The following is a 13,904-nucleotide window of genomic DNA, read 5'->3' as shown; positions in this document are numbered from 1 at the left end:
AGATAAATTGACCATTTTTTTACCTAGTAGGTGTTTTGAGAATTTGTGGCAAAATGAAGCTCTAACAAGAATTTTAAAATTTAAAAATAAATTAAAAATAGATTAATAATAACATGTCTAAATATTTTACTGTTTTTGTTTTCTTTTTTTTTTAGGGCGTTTGTTATTTTCCACAACCAAAATTAGTACAAGTCTTGGAAGAAAGCAGATAAGAATATAACAAAAGCAAAAGCATTTTTTGAAGTTTATTTGCAACTCTTGTCAGTATATTAAGGAAATACTTCATTATTTGCGCTAGAAATAAAGATAATTTTAAAATTTGTTTTTCAAATGTTTTTGCTAAACTTTACTGTTTTTATCAATGCACAGGAAAGCAAGAAAACTAATTACTATTTATTTTAAAACTTTTCTTTTTTGTTTTTTAACAAGTTTTTCATGTAAAATAATAAATAATATATTAGATTGTTTTCACTACCCCAATTGAAATAGTCTGCACTTTTGTTGGATTTTTCAAATTGTGCATTTAAATCCGATAGTTTATTTCCTGATGAACTTTGTTATTGACTCTCCTTGTGGGCTAGTAAATTGGTAATTTACTTAACTTTTTTTAACGAACTTTATAGAAGCCTATTTAAAACATTTTTTAAGTTTTTAAATACATTTTTTCAAACAGAGCAATCATGTTTATTATCTTAAGTGTTTTGTCCTAATGTTAAAAATTGGGCTATATAAAGAAAATAATTTCAGACAAAAAGAAACATTGTTTATATATATATATATATATATTTATTAAAGAAACCATGGTATTCTTTTATTTAGTTTCTTCTGTCATTACAAAATTTATTAATCAAAGATATTTTTCAAATAAATAGCAATTTATTTTCTGATTTTCCTATAAGTATTGAGAAGAAACGCCAAATATAGCAAAAACATTTTTAAAAGCTAAAAGCCATGAAAACAGTTAAGCATAAGAAAAAAATTAACAAAGTTTCTCATAGTTCTAGTGTACATAGCAAATTAGTTTCTTAAACATCGTGAATAAATTGCATATCATGTTTTCCTTGACTTGTATCAAATTCTGTAGCTCAAAATAACAACCACCCTAAAAATAAGAATCGAAAAGCTGTATAAAAATTTTATAAAGAACTTTTTTTTGTGTAATATTCTTTTTTTAATTATTTAGTTTTTTTAGTTTATTCAGTTAAAATTTAATACTTCGTTACAATTTTGTTTTCTTCGTTTAGTGTTGGTTCTTTTTTCTCAGTAGATAAGTTTAGCTTTTTGCCTGAAAAAAAAGTTAAAAAATGCAAACTGCCATAGTCAGTGTGTCGAAATAAATGACTTTGAATGAGAACAAACAAGGACCGCACATACTTCCTAAGAAGGTTTATATATATATATATATATATATATATATATATATATATATATATATATATATATATATATATATATATATATATATATATATATATATATATATATATATATATTTACATATATATATATATATATATATATATATATATATATATATATATATATATATATATATATATATATATATATTTACATATATATATATATATACATATATATGTTTAAAAAAAATTATCTAAGGTTATATTGATTCATTTTTAATTCCACTGACTCTTTTTTTTTTTCTTTAATGTTATGGTTCATATCCTTTTCCAACTAAGGAAAACACAATTACAAACATCATATTTGTGTGTGAGAGAGAGAGATATAAATCTATAGTTTATATATACATATGTATAAACTATAGATTTAAATAACTGTCTCTTTCTATGTGTGTGTGTGCGTGTGTGTGTGTGTGTGTCTGTGTGTGTGTATATATATATACATCAGTCTTGGTCAAGAAGGTGTTTATAAATATATATATATATAAAAGTTATATAGTTTTGATCAGGAATGTGTGTAATTATATGACTACATGAATGAATTTTTGTTTCGACTGATGACATTTTGAAAATTTGAATATTGCAAAAATGCGTTTAAAAAAATTTATCTAGACTTAATTAAAAAAAAAACTCTATTTAAAAATAGAAATCTTAACGAATGAGAGAACCCAAAAAATAAAAATATAACTCAATTAAAATAAAATCCAAAAAACTAAAATGCTAAGATTATTTAAATCAAGTTTTTAATTACAAATGGAATAATAAATTTCAAATCTTTAAACTTTACTAATGTTTTTATAATATTATGGGAAACCCTTCTAAATAAACTAACAACTTACTTCTAATGATTGTTTAATAAATATGCACATTTAATTTAAGCTATAGTGTTTTTTTAGTAATTAAAAAATAGCAAGGTTTAAAACTAGTAAATTGGTATTGAATGCTTTGTTTAAACATACATTTTTAAACATACATTTATTTGTAGAAATTAATACATAATGATGGATAAATATTTAAAAAATGCTTTTATCATGAAAAATATATAATTATATTAATAAAAAAACTATATATAATATTCATTAATACTATATATAATAAATTATAAGAAGTGGTTTGTTACTTTATTTAAAAGCATTTTAATAATATAAAAGTATTAGTAAAGATATTTAATTAATTTAAAAAAATTGTAAAAGTATTAGTAAAGATATTTAATCATAACTTCGGCTTAAAAAAAAAAAATTTTTTTTAATTTTTTCTTTTTTTGAGTGTATTAACTTAAAAGATTCTTATGTAAATTTCATTCTAGAGATTATCATTATGTAATAAAAATTTTAATAAAAAGTACTCATGTCACAAAAACTTCAGAGCTTATTCTCAACAAAGTGAAACAAAAAACAACTGACATTACATTTAAATTATGAAAATCAAAAATAAATAAATATATAAAATAGAAGATTTAAAAAAAAAAACCTAATTAGTAGCAAACAAGGAAAACATTAAAAATTATGAATAAAAAGGTTGAAGAAAAAAAAACATTAAAAAAACAAAGCAAGTAAAAGCAAAGATTTTAAAATTTAATTTAAGATTTCAAAGATTGTAGGAAAAAAAGATGGAAACATTAGAAAATAGAGGAAAAGATCAAAACATTAAAAAATTGAAGAAATGCAGGAATGCTAAGTCCGATTGATTTTTAACTCCAGAACGCTGGATTCCAGGGTCAAAAAATAGGGTCTCCTTGGACTCCCTATTTTTCAACCCTGGAAAGTAATTCTTTGAAGAATTTTTTTCAATGACTATTTTGAGTTAATTAACACAAATTTTTAGGAAAGAAATAGTCCCTGAAATGCTAGGGCAGACTAAATAAAGTTTCAATTATGCTGTAAAATATTTTAATTTATTATTGATTTCATTTCTTTGTTCAAAAAAAAAAATTCTCTTATGTTAAAGGTATTTCTAACAATATACTTTACATTACAGGTTTATTAACTTGAAGTTTTCACGTGTTAGTGATGTAGTGGTATAGCACTTGCCTTGTAAGCAAGAAATAAGTTATTAGATGTGAGTTTGACTACAACGCTTAACTTGTTTCTCTGTGCTTCTCTTATTTTATACCCTTTCTAAAATTACATAATTAGTTAAATAACTCACAAAAAATAGTTATTTAAATCATTAGGTTTCTTCCACAAAGTACATATGCTGGTATGGGCAGGGTTGGCAAAAACCTGGCCCAGTGGATTTTTTTGGGTAATTTTGGGTTTTATTAGGTAAATTTAGGTTATTTCACATCTGGTATTTTTTTGGTTAAATGATATTGAAAATTGGTATAATTTTCTACTTTGACTTTATTAAGAATATATTTTATATTATGTTATTTAATAATTTGTAACAAGAATTTTTTAAATTGTTTTTGAAAAAGATTAAACATAACTTTAAAATGTTATAGAAAAAAAAATTTAATATTAAACCTAAATGTTTTAATTTATTTTAGATTTAAAAGTAATATTTTTTATAATTAAAAATGTCAATTAGAAATAGGAAAAAGAAGGCTAGAGAATGGGAGGAAGCAACTGAAGTTTCAATTGATCTTTAAATTTGAACTTAAAATTCAAATAAACAAACTTGTTTCTCTGCGCAGCAACCATGTTTATAAAGTTTTATCTTTTTGAAAAGTTTAGAGAGTGTTGTAACCACAATAAGATAGCCTCTTCGACTGTAGTGGCCTTTTTCGGCCACTACATTCAAAGAGGTTATCTTATTGTGGTTACAATAAGATAGCCTCTTTTCTATATATTGCTATCAGTCTTTTCTATATATTGCTATCAGTCTTTTCTATATATTGCTATCAGTTACAGACAAAGGGGACTCCGGACTCTGGGTAAAAACGTGGATTCCGAACTCCGACTTTGCATCCCTGTTCAATTGTTTAAGCTATCCAAAGGATTTTTAAACTAAGTTTCCATAGCCCTATCAATCACTTCCTAACAACTGCAAAACAAAACAACACACAGTGGGTCAAAAGTGACATTTTTAAGCCAAAACTCCTAAAATCATATTTTAAATAACTTTTTTGTATTACAAACGGTAAAAATCAAAGTGTTTATTGCAAAAAAAACTTTGATTTTTATTGCAACTTTTGAAAAATTCCAATTTTTTCCCTTATAAAAAAAATTCTTTGGGAAGCAATAAAATTAGCAAAAAGAGTAATATTTAAATTTTTTTTTGCCTAAAGTATACTATTCTAGTTTCTTGCAATAATTTAGCAACACTAAAGAGTAGAATTTTATTACTATGCTTAGTAATAAGAAACCATAGTGGGTTAGAGTGGCCTATTTCTAGCCAAAACCTCTCAATAAATCAAAATCAAAAAAACCTATGATTAAAAACCTTAATGATATACTTAAAATATATTTTTATATTTAAAATAAGCTTTTTTATATGTATTGACAAAAAAAAATAATTAATGGAACAGGTAATTAAAATTTATTGTTATACACATACATTAACATGCAAAGACATTTATTACAAAGATGTCACTAAAAAGTAACAAATAGCACAAGACACTGGACTCTTTCAACAGAGGAATTGCATCTGCAGGCAGAATAGCTTTTATTGAACTGTTTTTTTTTTGCCATATTGAGCGATAAAATTTTCTGAATGGCCCGAAAGGTGATGAAACACATCCAAAATAGTTTTTTTTTCTGTCACATTTTCTAGTGAAGCACTCCCTATTTTTTTAAATACTTATTTGAGGCTTCTTTGTCTTTATGCCGAACATTATGCCAAAAGGTAAGCTATAAAATTCTACCACTAGATGTTCATGAATTAGAACTTTATGTAAAGTCTGTGACGTGGGATACCATATATATAACTGTGTATTATATATATGGTATAGTCTCAAAACAATATTTAAAAAATTTTTTAATTCATTATCAAATCCAGATGACATCACTGACAATATTGCATGCAGTCTTCTGATAAGAGCAGGACTGAAACCCATTATTTCAACAGATTTTTCAGCTTGCTGAAATACACAACATCCAGTGTTCCCATAATTTGAGGTACCAGTACCCCCAGAGCATGGCTGGTCTACAACAAGGCCCATCTCATTGCAGAATGCAACTTTTGTTCCTTTTTTTCTGGTGGCAACAATAGCTTTATTATCTACATCTCTGCATTCATAGTAAACACTAAAAAACAGCCTAATCCAGGCATGAAGTGTTGAGATTCCATTCTGCTGTCTCTCTTTTTTCACTTCTTTTTTTAAAACTATTGTTAGATCATTCATTAATTTTGTTGAGATGCCACAATCACTGCAGCATTGAGTGGAAGTTGTAGGGAGGAAATTATGGTCTGCACTTTTCATTCAATCATAGTGAAGATGAGCGTGCATTTGGTCCTATTTAAGTTTGAGATTGCACAATAATTTTTGACATTAAATGAACAAACGATGCGCTTTTTTCATTGTCGCCAAATAGAATTTGAGTTGCAGGAGCCAATTCATCTAGAGGTTCAAAATTGTCCATTTGGGACATGACAACGTGTTTAGCATTTTGCAAAGCACCTTGAGATCTTGAGAGTAGCAACTGAATGATGTTCTGTTTTTTCAATTGCTAAAAAACGTTTTTCCATTGCATTTTTTATAGCAATTTTCAACTCCTAAAAACTGGTATCGCTAGAGGTTGTTTCCAAAGCTTTAATTATTGATGTCACAATTGGAATACAGGAACTGATGCTAGAGTCAACACCTGACAACATTTTTGTTGCCTCCTTAAAAACACTTAAAATGTTCACCACTTTTTCACAGAGACTCTAATCTTGGATGGAAAATTCAATTCTCACTGAAGGAAATTTGATTAAAGTGGCAGCAATGGCAGGCTTCAAGTATAAAGTTTGCACAAGCATATAATAGGTAGAGTTTGATCTTGTGGCAACATCCCTTTTTAAGCCAAGTCTGACTTTTGTATCCATTTGGATTTCTTGCTGTCTATAAAGTTCAGTGTAGAAAGCAGTAGAATGGGATGCGTAAGAACAAGGTTTTCGATTCTTTGCAATCAGTCTGTGTGTGATTTGATGTGAAAATAGTTCTTTTTTGATGACAAGTTGAAGGGAGTGGTTAAGGCATCCAGCTGACTCTAATTAATAATTACAGCTTGGTTCATTAAAGGCTGCCTTTATATTTGCTGCATTGTCTCTTAAGCAAACTTCAATTTTTGAAGAAATTTCCCACTCCTTTGTTGTTGTTTCAATCTTGTTGAAAACGCTTTTTGCGGTATGCCTTTCATCAAATTGAGAACAAGAGGTGCAGATTTTGATACGGTTCCATTCTTTGGAAATAAAGTGAACCGTCATCCCCAGGTAGCCATGATGAAATGATGACCATGCATCAAGACAGACTGACACACTTTCAGCTACTGATTGAATTAACTTTTCCTTGAGAGCAAATTTTATTTTTTCATAAGTTGGATCCAGTAAACTTCTGCAGTATTTTTCGCTAGCAATTTTGTAATTAGGAGCAACAAGAGCATGGTGCCTCAAAAACCCAGCCTCATTGACAATAAACCACGGTTGGAGGCCAAGAACCATTATTTCAAATATTAACTTGTGAAATTTTTAGCCTTTTTCAGAATTAGAGTCAATTTTTGAAGAAGCTTGAACCCAGTTTAGAATTGTAGATTTTACCATGTCAATTTTTTGTTTTTTTGATCGTATATTGAAGATTGGAACTGTCTTTCTCTTGTTTAATTTCAAATATAAAATTAGAATGAATGTAAAAATATTGCTGCAATATTAAAAAAATAATAAATAATTTTTAAGATTACCTAGCTAACGGAACTCTTATATATTGCGATCAGTTATTACTATTTAATCATAATGCATTAACAAACATAATATTATTTTTGCATATTAGACATATCTAACTGATATTTTAAAAAAAAAACTTTAGATTTCTTAAACTTTATACCTTTTCGTTTTGCTGGCTTCTGAGCCACTGTGCAACATGAGAATTAGGGAAAGAGAGATATTAAACTATGGTTCAAAAAATAAAACAATCAAACTTCTTCACAAGCAGAAAATCTTTATACGCCTTGCCACAATATGCAATAAATTCACATTCAATTAACTCTTTCAAAAACAAGATTGACTTTTTATTCAAATATAGGTAGAAAATAAGGTAATGAAACTATATAAACATTATTGAAAATTCCATCATTTTTATTGACACAATTTAATAAATAATAATAGTAATGATATAATCTGACTTTGAAACTTTGTGAAATTCTAAAAAATGCTAATCAACAGTTAAAACTATCAAAAGTCTATTCTCATATCAGAAATTAGCAACAATTTAAACAGGATCAAATCTTTTAGAATTTCACCAAAATCAAACTAAATATAAAACTAAAATATAGAGTAAATAAAACATTATTGGTGTGAAAAGTTTCAAAACAATTTTTTCAAATAAACTTATAGCCTTTTTTCACAAAAACCTGACATTTTTTGTGTATTTTTTTCAGAACAGTTTTTTAAATAACCACATTTATTGACTCCATTCATAAATGCATTATAGTGACATTGTATGACAGGTTTCTCAACAAGATCTTGATTTCAATGGCAGTTAACAATTTGCAGAGAAGTGATTTGGATGGAGGACGTAGCATAAATTAGCTGCTTATCCTTCTAATGAAATGCTGCTAGATTCCAGGAAACTTATCTCACCCTTCTGCAGTAATTTAATTTGAAAACTTTCCACAATCTACAAGAACTTTTCCACATGCATATATTTGACATCGTAGTCAATCTATATTAATTTGAAGCTTGTGTAGAAATTCAAATCAAAATCAAAATAGTTGAAAATTTTTATAAAGAAAGGTCTGAAGTAGGTCTTTTTTTAAAAGTTTCTTTCAAATTTTTGTTTAAAAAGTTAATTACTTTTCTTGCAATTTGAGGCATCATTTTAAGGAGGTCTATTAGACTATTTTTGGAGTATTTTAAGTAAATTACTTCTTGAAATTTAACATGTATTATTTTAATGATATTTTACTCCAACATCCTAATGCATATGCATTAATTGTGTTTACTTTGTTTACATTACTTTGTGCTCCAATATTAAAATTTTCCTAAATAAGCCCCAAATTGTGCCCAAGTTTAGCTCTATTACCTAAACTTGACTTATTGAATAAAAAGTTTTATTAGTGCTAGTAATTTGAGTATTTGTTCATGGATTATGGGTGTTAGTTAATTATGTTTGGAAAGAAGTTAATGGGACCTTTAAGAAAGTGAATATAGAAAATTACAACAGTTATTTGGAGCTTGTTGAATAGCTTTTGGTGAACTGCCTATATCCTTCTATTAAATGTTATGATACCAACTGTTCACTATACCAGATTCACAGAAAAGTGTCATCATGTTACATTTTCAGGAAAGTATTTTATCTAAAAATGAAAATTTTTCTCATTTTCTTTAAATAACTTATAAATGTGTTTATATTTATATGTTATTATATTAATTCATGTCCCCAAAGCCCTGAAAGCCTCTACAGTTGAGGAGACTAGGCTTTATAGTTGTGGTTACAACCCTCTCTCAATTATATTTCTCCAAAACACAAACCTTGATGAACAATGTTGCTGTGCGGAGACACAAGTTAACCGCGTTACTACCAGGGACATGGTGGGGATCAAACTCAGAACTTCTTGCTGATGAGGTGAGCACTCTACCATGACACCTATAGCATATGATTTACTGCACCACTACCTTACTTTATTTGCAAATAATGCATTTAAATAATTACAAGTAATGCAATTAAGGCTTATAATATGGATGTTAATGCAATGTATTACATGCATCAATATATATCAGTATGACAGCATTAAATTAAAAAAATATATAAGTTATTTAAATAGAGTTCATTAAAGTTTATTAGTTAATAAAGACAATTTATAATTGTTAAATCAAATTTATAATATAGCATTAGATGCTCCTGCTGAATTAAATATAAGTGATGAAAGCAAAAAGTTAGTGCTAAGTTGGAAGAAACCAGATTCTCCAGTTCCAATTCCAAAATATAAAGTAACTTTTTTATTTTATTACTTCATTTTATAATCAAATGTTTACATAATAATTATAGTATTCAATAAAACACAAAAAAGTTTTATTTTTATAGTTATATTTATATTTTTGTCAAATTAGATAAATGTCCAATCATTGAAGCCATACAACAGCTCATTCTTTTTTTTCAATACAACGGAAACAAATATTACAATCATTACCATTGAAGTTGACTTTCATGCAGCCATCTTTAACATATCTGTAGATGCTGTGTATGATGAAGATTATTCTATTAAAGGAGAAAGTAAACAGCATTATTCCAAACCATTTTGTAGGTTTTTTTAATTTGTTTACCTTCATACATTTTAAATGTTTTAATTATTTTTGATATTACGTTGTTTTGTGAATTGTGACAGTGTTTTTATGATTATTTTTGTTCTAGCACCTCCAGCACCAACATATAATGTGTTAAAATACTTTGATAACTACACTGAAATATTTGAATGTCAGTTTTATAGTGTATCTGATATCAATGGACCTGTCAGGTTTTCCATTTTTGTTATATGTTAGATATATAGAGTTTTTTCATATTTATTATATGTTTGATATATTTTTGTTACCTTTTTTTAATATAGAAACCATAATTTCTATATACAAAAAATCAACCTAGAAGTTGTAAAAAGTTTGTTGCTATAAATGATGATGAATTTTTTTAATATTTATAGCTTTTATGAGATATTTATTGCATATGAGAACATATCTTCACTGAATATGGAAACATTGACTTTAAAAGATCAATCTACTGCTGATTCATTAAATCTTTCCTATTTTTTGGCTGCAAAATTTCCTTCAAATAACTTTACTTCCAGCTCTTTAAAATTTTATGAAGGTTCAGAAACAGTGAATAGTTTGAATGCTAGGTTGTCCACACTTAAGAAATTGTTTCTTTATATTCGTGCTGTCATTAACATGAAGGTTTTTGTTGCATTATGTTTTTGTATTAAATCAAACTCAATTATTCAATTTTATATGTTGTGTAGAATTTTGAATTTGAGTTTTTGAGTTTTGTTTGTTTGCGATTTTTGACTTGTTTTGTTTGAAAATATATATTTTTTTAAGTTTAATTTTTTATATGATTACTTTTAGAATAATTTGTTTAGCAACTTAACATATTACGGTAACGCCTCAATATTGACTATAGGTAAAGACCACATTTTTTTTTAACTAATAGTTTATAATATAATATTTGGTATAAATTTTAACAATACTTTTTTTATTTCACTGATATTCTTTAGATCGCAAAACACTACCTAAAAATATTTTAAAATGGGATAAACGTTATGGTCATATCATTACTTTAGTCAAAGGACCTTCAAATACAAAGTAAACATTGTTTTTTAAGTTTTATTTAAAAAAATTTCATATATATTAGTTATTTAACATTCAATTTAAGGATTTATGAAGTTGTTGTAATGAAAATTAACATGAGTACAATCATTAAAAATCCTACATCTACTTATAAAGACTTTAAAGTTTATGAAACTGCAGATTATAATGAACCTTACATTGCTGCTTCATTTAATGCTTCCATGTATGAAAAATACAGTAGTTTTGTTTTAGGTAAGTCTTTTTATATATATATAAAAAAAAGAAAACTTATTAGGTTAATAAATTTGGGTTTAAAAAACATTTTTGTCAGCTTTTTTTTAACTTTTTTTTTTTTATTATTATAATTGTTTCTGTTCACTCAAAAGATTTGAAATGTGTGAAAGATTTTCTGATATTCCATTTGTTTTAAAAAATCTTAGAAATAATGTTTGTTAGGCTGTGAAAAGATCAAATGTAAGAAACTTTTGAAAGAACATAAATAAAACAAATGATTATTAGATGTATGCTAAATGTAAATTGTAATAGTTTACATGATTCATTATTTATTGAATCAAAGAATGATTTATTATATCAATGATATACCATATTACCTGGCCTTGTTATGAGTATTTATTGTGTAACGAAAACACGTAACACCAATAAATGTAACTTTAACTCAGCTTTGATATTTACATCGTTGAAAGTTAAATTGTGTCATTATTGATTTTAAAGTACCGTGATGTAATTAAATTTAATTTTAAACTGCGTTAAAATTCATTTAAATGAATATAACAAAAATTACTGATGAAATCTAAATTTGGTATTTGATGAAGATTATATTTTCCTATAATTTATTTCTTAAAACAATCTTATTCTAAACATAATTTTTTTATTATAACTTATTTGTTTTTTGTTTTTTTTTATTCACCGTAATATTTTTAATTTATTATAAACAATTTGTAGAAAGATTTAGTTATCAAAAAAATATTCATAAACAAAATTTACAATCGTAAATAAATTACATCAAAACTTTACACGACATAGAATTAATAAGGAACTTAAAATTTATTTGTAAAAAAAGTTCTTTTAAAGAAAAACACTTCTCCCTTTTTTAAAAGAGAAAAATAAAGTTTTTTTATTGCTTTCATATATTTTAATCTACAATGAAAAGATTTACGTTTGTAAAAAATTCTTCTTTAATAAATATTACAAAACTATTTTACACTTGTTGAAACTATGTTTTACATTTTACTTTTTCCAATTTATTTTACATTCCATTAAAACTAAATATAAATTTTTAAAATCGTATTCAACTCAAAGTCTTTTTTAAAATTGTTTAAAATATCTACAGTTGCAGTTAAATGCTTTTTTTTACAATCTAGTATTTTCTGAATATATGTCACACACATAATATTAAAAGATAATTTAAATATTCCAAATTTAAAAAGTTTTTGCTTAATGTAAAACTGTTGTACACGTACGTTAATTGTCATTTCGCAAAACACGTATGCAAATTGCCATTTCATATGTAAAATAAGAGTTGGATAACGTTTCTTAACAAGGCCTGAAGCCATAGATCAGTGAATGAATAAATTTACTTCTGAAATTAATGTTTTTAACATTTAGGTAACATTTAAAAGTTTTTAAAAAAGTAAAGTAACAAAATTACCAGTGAGACTTTTTTTTGCCATAAAAGTTATAACATACACTCATATGAATGTATGTTATAACTTTTATGGCAAAAAAAATGCAAACTAAAATACAAAGCTGTATGCAAAGACTTAAAAAGTAAAGTACTACAAGCAAAACGCTTATTAAGTTATCAACAAGATACAACAAAAACATTGTTTTAGTAATATTGATTTTACCATATCTGGTCTTGGAGATTTATATTCATTTAACTGAAAAAGTTTTTCTTTTATTAATTTCACAGTTATTATATTATCTATTTTTGCCTCACATGGGTAGAACAAAAAGTAATTTTTTAGAATCAGTAAACTATTGGTATCCTCCCTGGTAAAAACTGATTTGAAGTGATCATGTTCTTATTTGTAATCATTTTAAATAATATTCAGTTGTTTTAATTTTAGAAATAGTAGTCTTGTATATAATATTTTTAAGAATTTTTTAGATAAATAACATAATAATTTTTTTAGGCAATGATGAAGTATTTTCAACCAAAGAGTTTCAAGATACTCAAACATATGTAAATGGTAAACTGGTTGCTGGTCAAACATACACCCTGTTTCAAAGAATTATTCTTAATGATGTAATTTTTAATTATTGCTATTATGGTATTTATTGATATTTAAATACTTTCAGCTAAAATATATTTAGTGCTTTCACATCATAAAAGTACTGATACAGAGTGAACAAAATGATAAATATATAAAAATGATATATATTATGATATATTTATAAAAGAAATAACAGCATAAATGGTGTTATTTTGTATTGATATGATGTTATTATGCTGTTTTTTCTACATTTACGCCACTGAATTTATTTAATTAGTAGCAAAAATGCGGCAAATTGTTGTTATGTTTAATACCATTATTGTATATACTGTTAGATCTAATAGTTTTATATTGAAAATTTGACATTATATTGAAAATTAGGCCGACAAAATAATATATATTTTTTTTAATTATAGCTTTTTAATTAGTTAAAATCTAAATGTTATTACACTAATTACAAATTAATAATGATTTTGTGGTGCAGTTAAAGTTTATAATTAGTTTCATTTAAATGCAGTTATTACTAGTAATGTCTAAAACATTAAAAAAGTATAATCCATGAAATAAAATCTATAAAACATAATTGTAAAAAAAACGATATAAATATATATCTTGTAAAAATAGTTTCCAATAATAACCAATAATCTTCTATCTAATAACTAAAGGAAACTGCAATGTTGAACCAAGGCTTAGGTTTCTTGTTTTATTAATGTGTGAATAATGTCACAAACACAAAACACAAAATTGTTGAACATATAATCCTAGACATAAAAGCATAGTTAAAAATGAGGTTACAACTGATGAGCTCATTCTTAAGACATGAGAGAAGCAA

At 25.6% G+C, this 13,904-nt stretch overlaps 1 protein-coding gene across 1 annotated transcript in view; it reads left to right on the top strand.

Annotated features, from left to right (window-relative positions):
• Positions 1–13,904, top strand: part of LOC136088951 (receptor-type tyrosine-protein phosphatase F-like) — a 145,575-nt gene that overhangs the window by 89,014 nt on the left and 42,657 nt on the right. Inside the window, exons 8-15 of the mRNA XM_065814235.1 lie at positions 9,388–9,488; positions 9,609–9,798; positions 9,910–10,012; positions 10,193–10,442; positions 10,614–10,668; positions 10,763–10,850; positions 10,921–11,087; positions 12,992–13,104. Of these exons, the coding sequence (XP_065670307.1) occupies positions 9,388–9,488; positions 9,609–9,798; positions 9,910–10,012; positions 10,193–10,442; positions 10,614–10,668; positions 10,763–10,850; positions 10,921–11,087; positions 12,992–13,104 (1,067 nt within the window). The remainder of the gene's footprint in view (positions 1–9,387; positions 9,489–9,608; positions 9,799–9,909; positions 10,013–10,192; positions 10,443–10,613; positions 10,669–10,762; positions 10,851–10,920; positions 11,088–12,991; positions 13,105–13,904) is intronic.

The sequence above is a fragment of the Hydra vulgaris genome, chromosome 12, assembly GCF_038396675.1.
Source record: "Hydra vulgaris chromosome 12, alternate assembly HydraT2T_AEP".
NCBI lineage: Eukaryota > Metazoa > Cnidaria > Hydrozoa > Anthoathecata > Hydridae > Hydra > Hydra vulgaris.
Note: the sequence above shows the minus strand (reverse complement) of the source record. Positions and strands in the feature narration are given on the sequence as shown.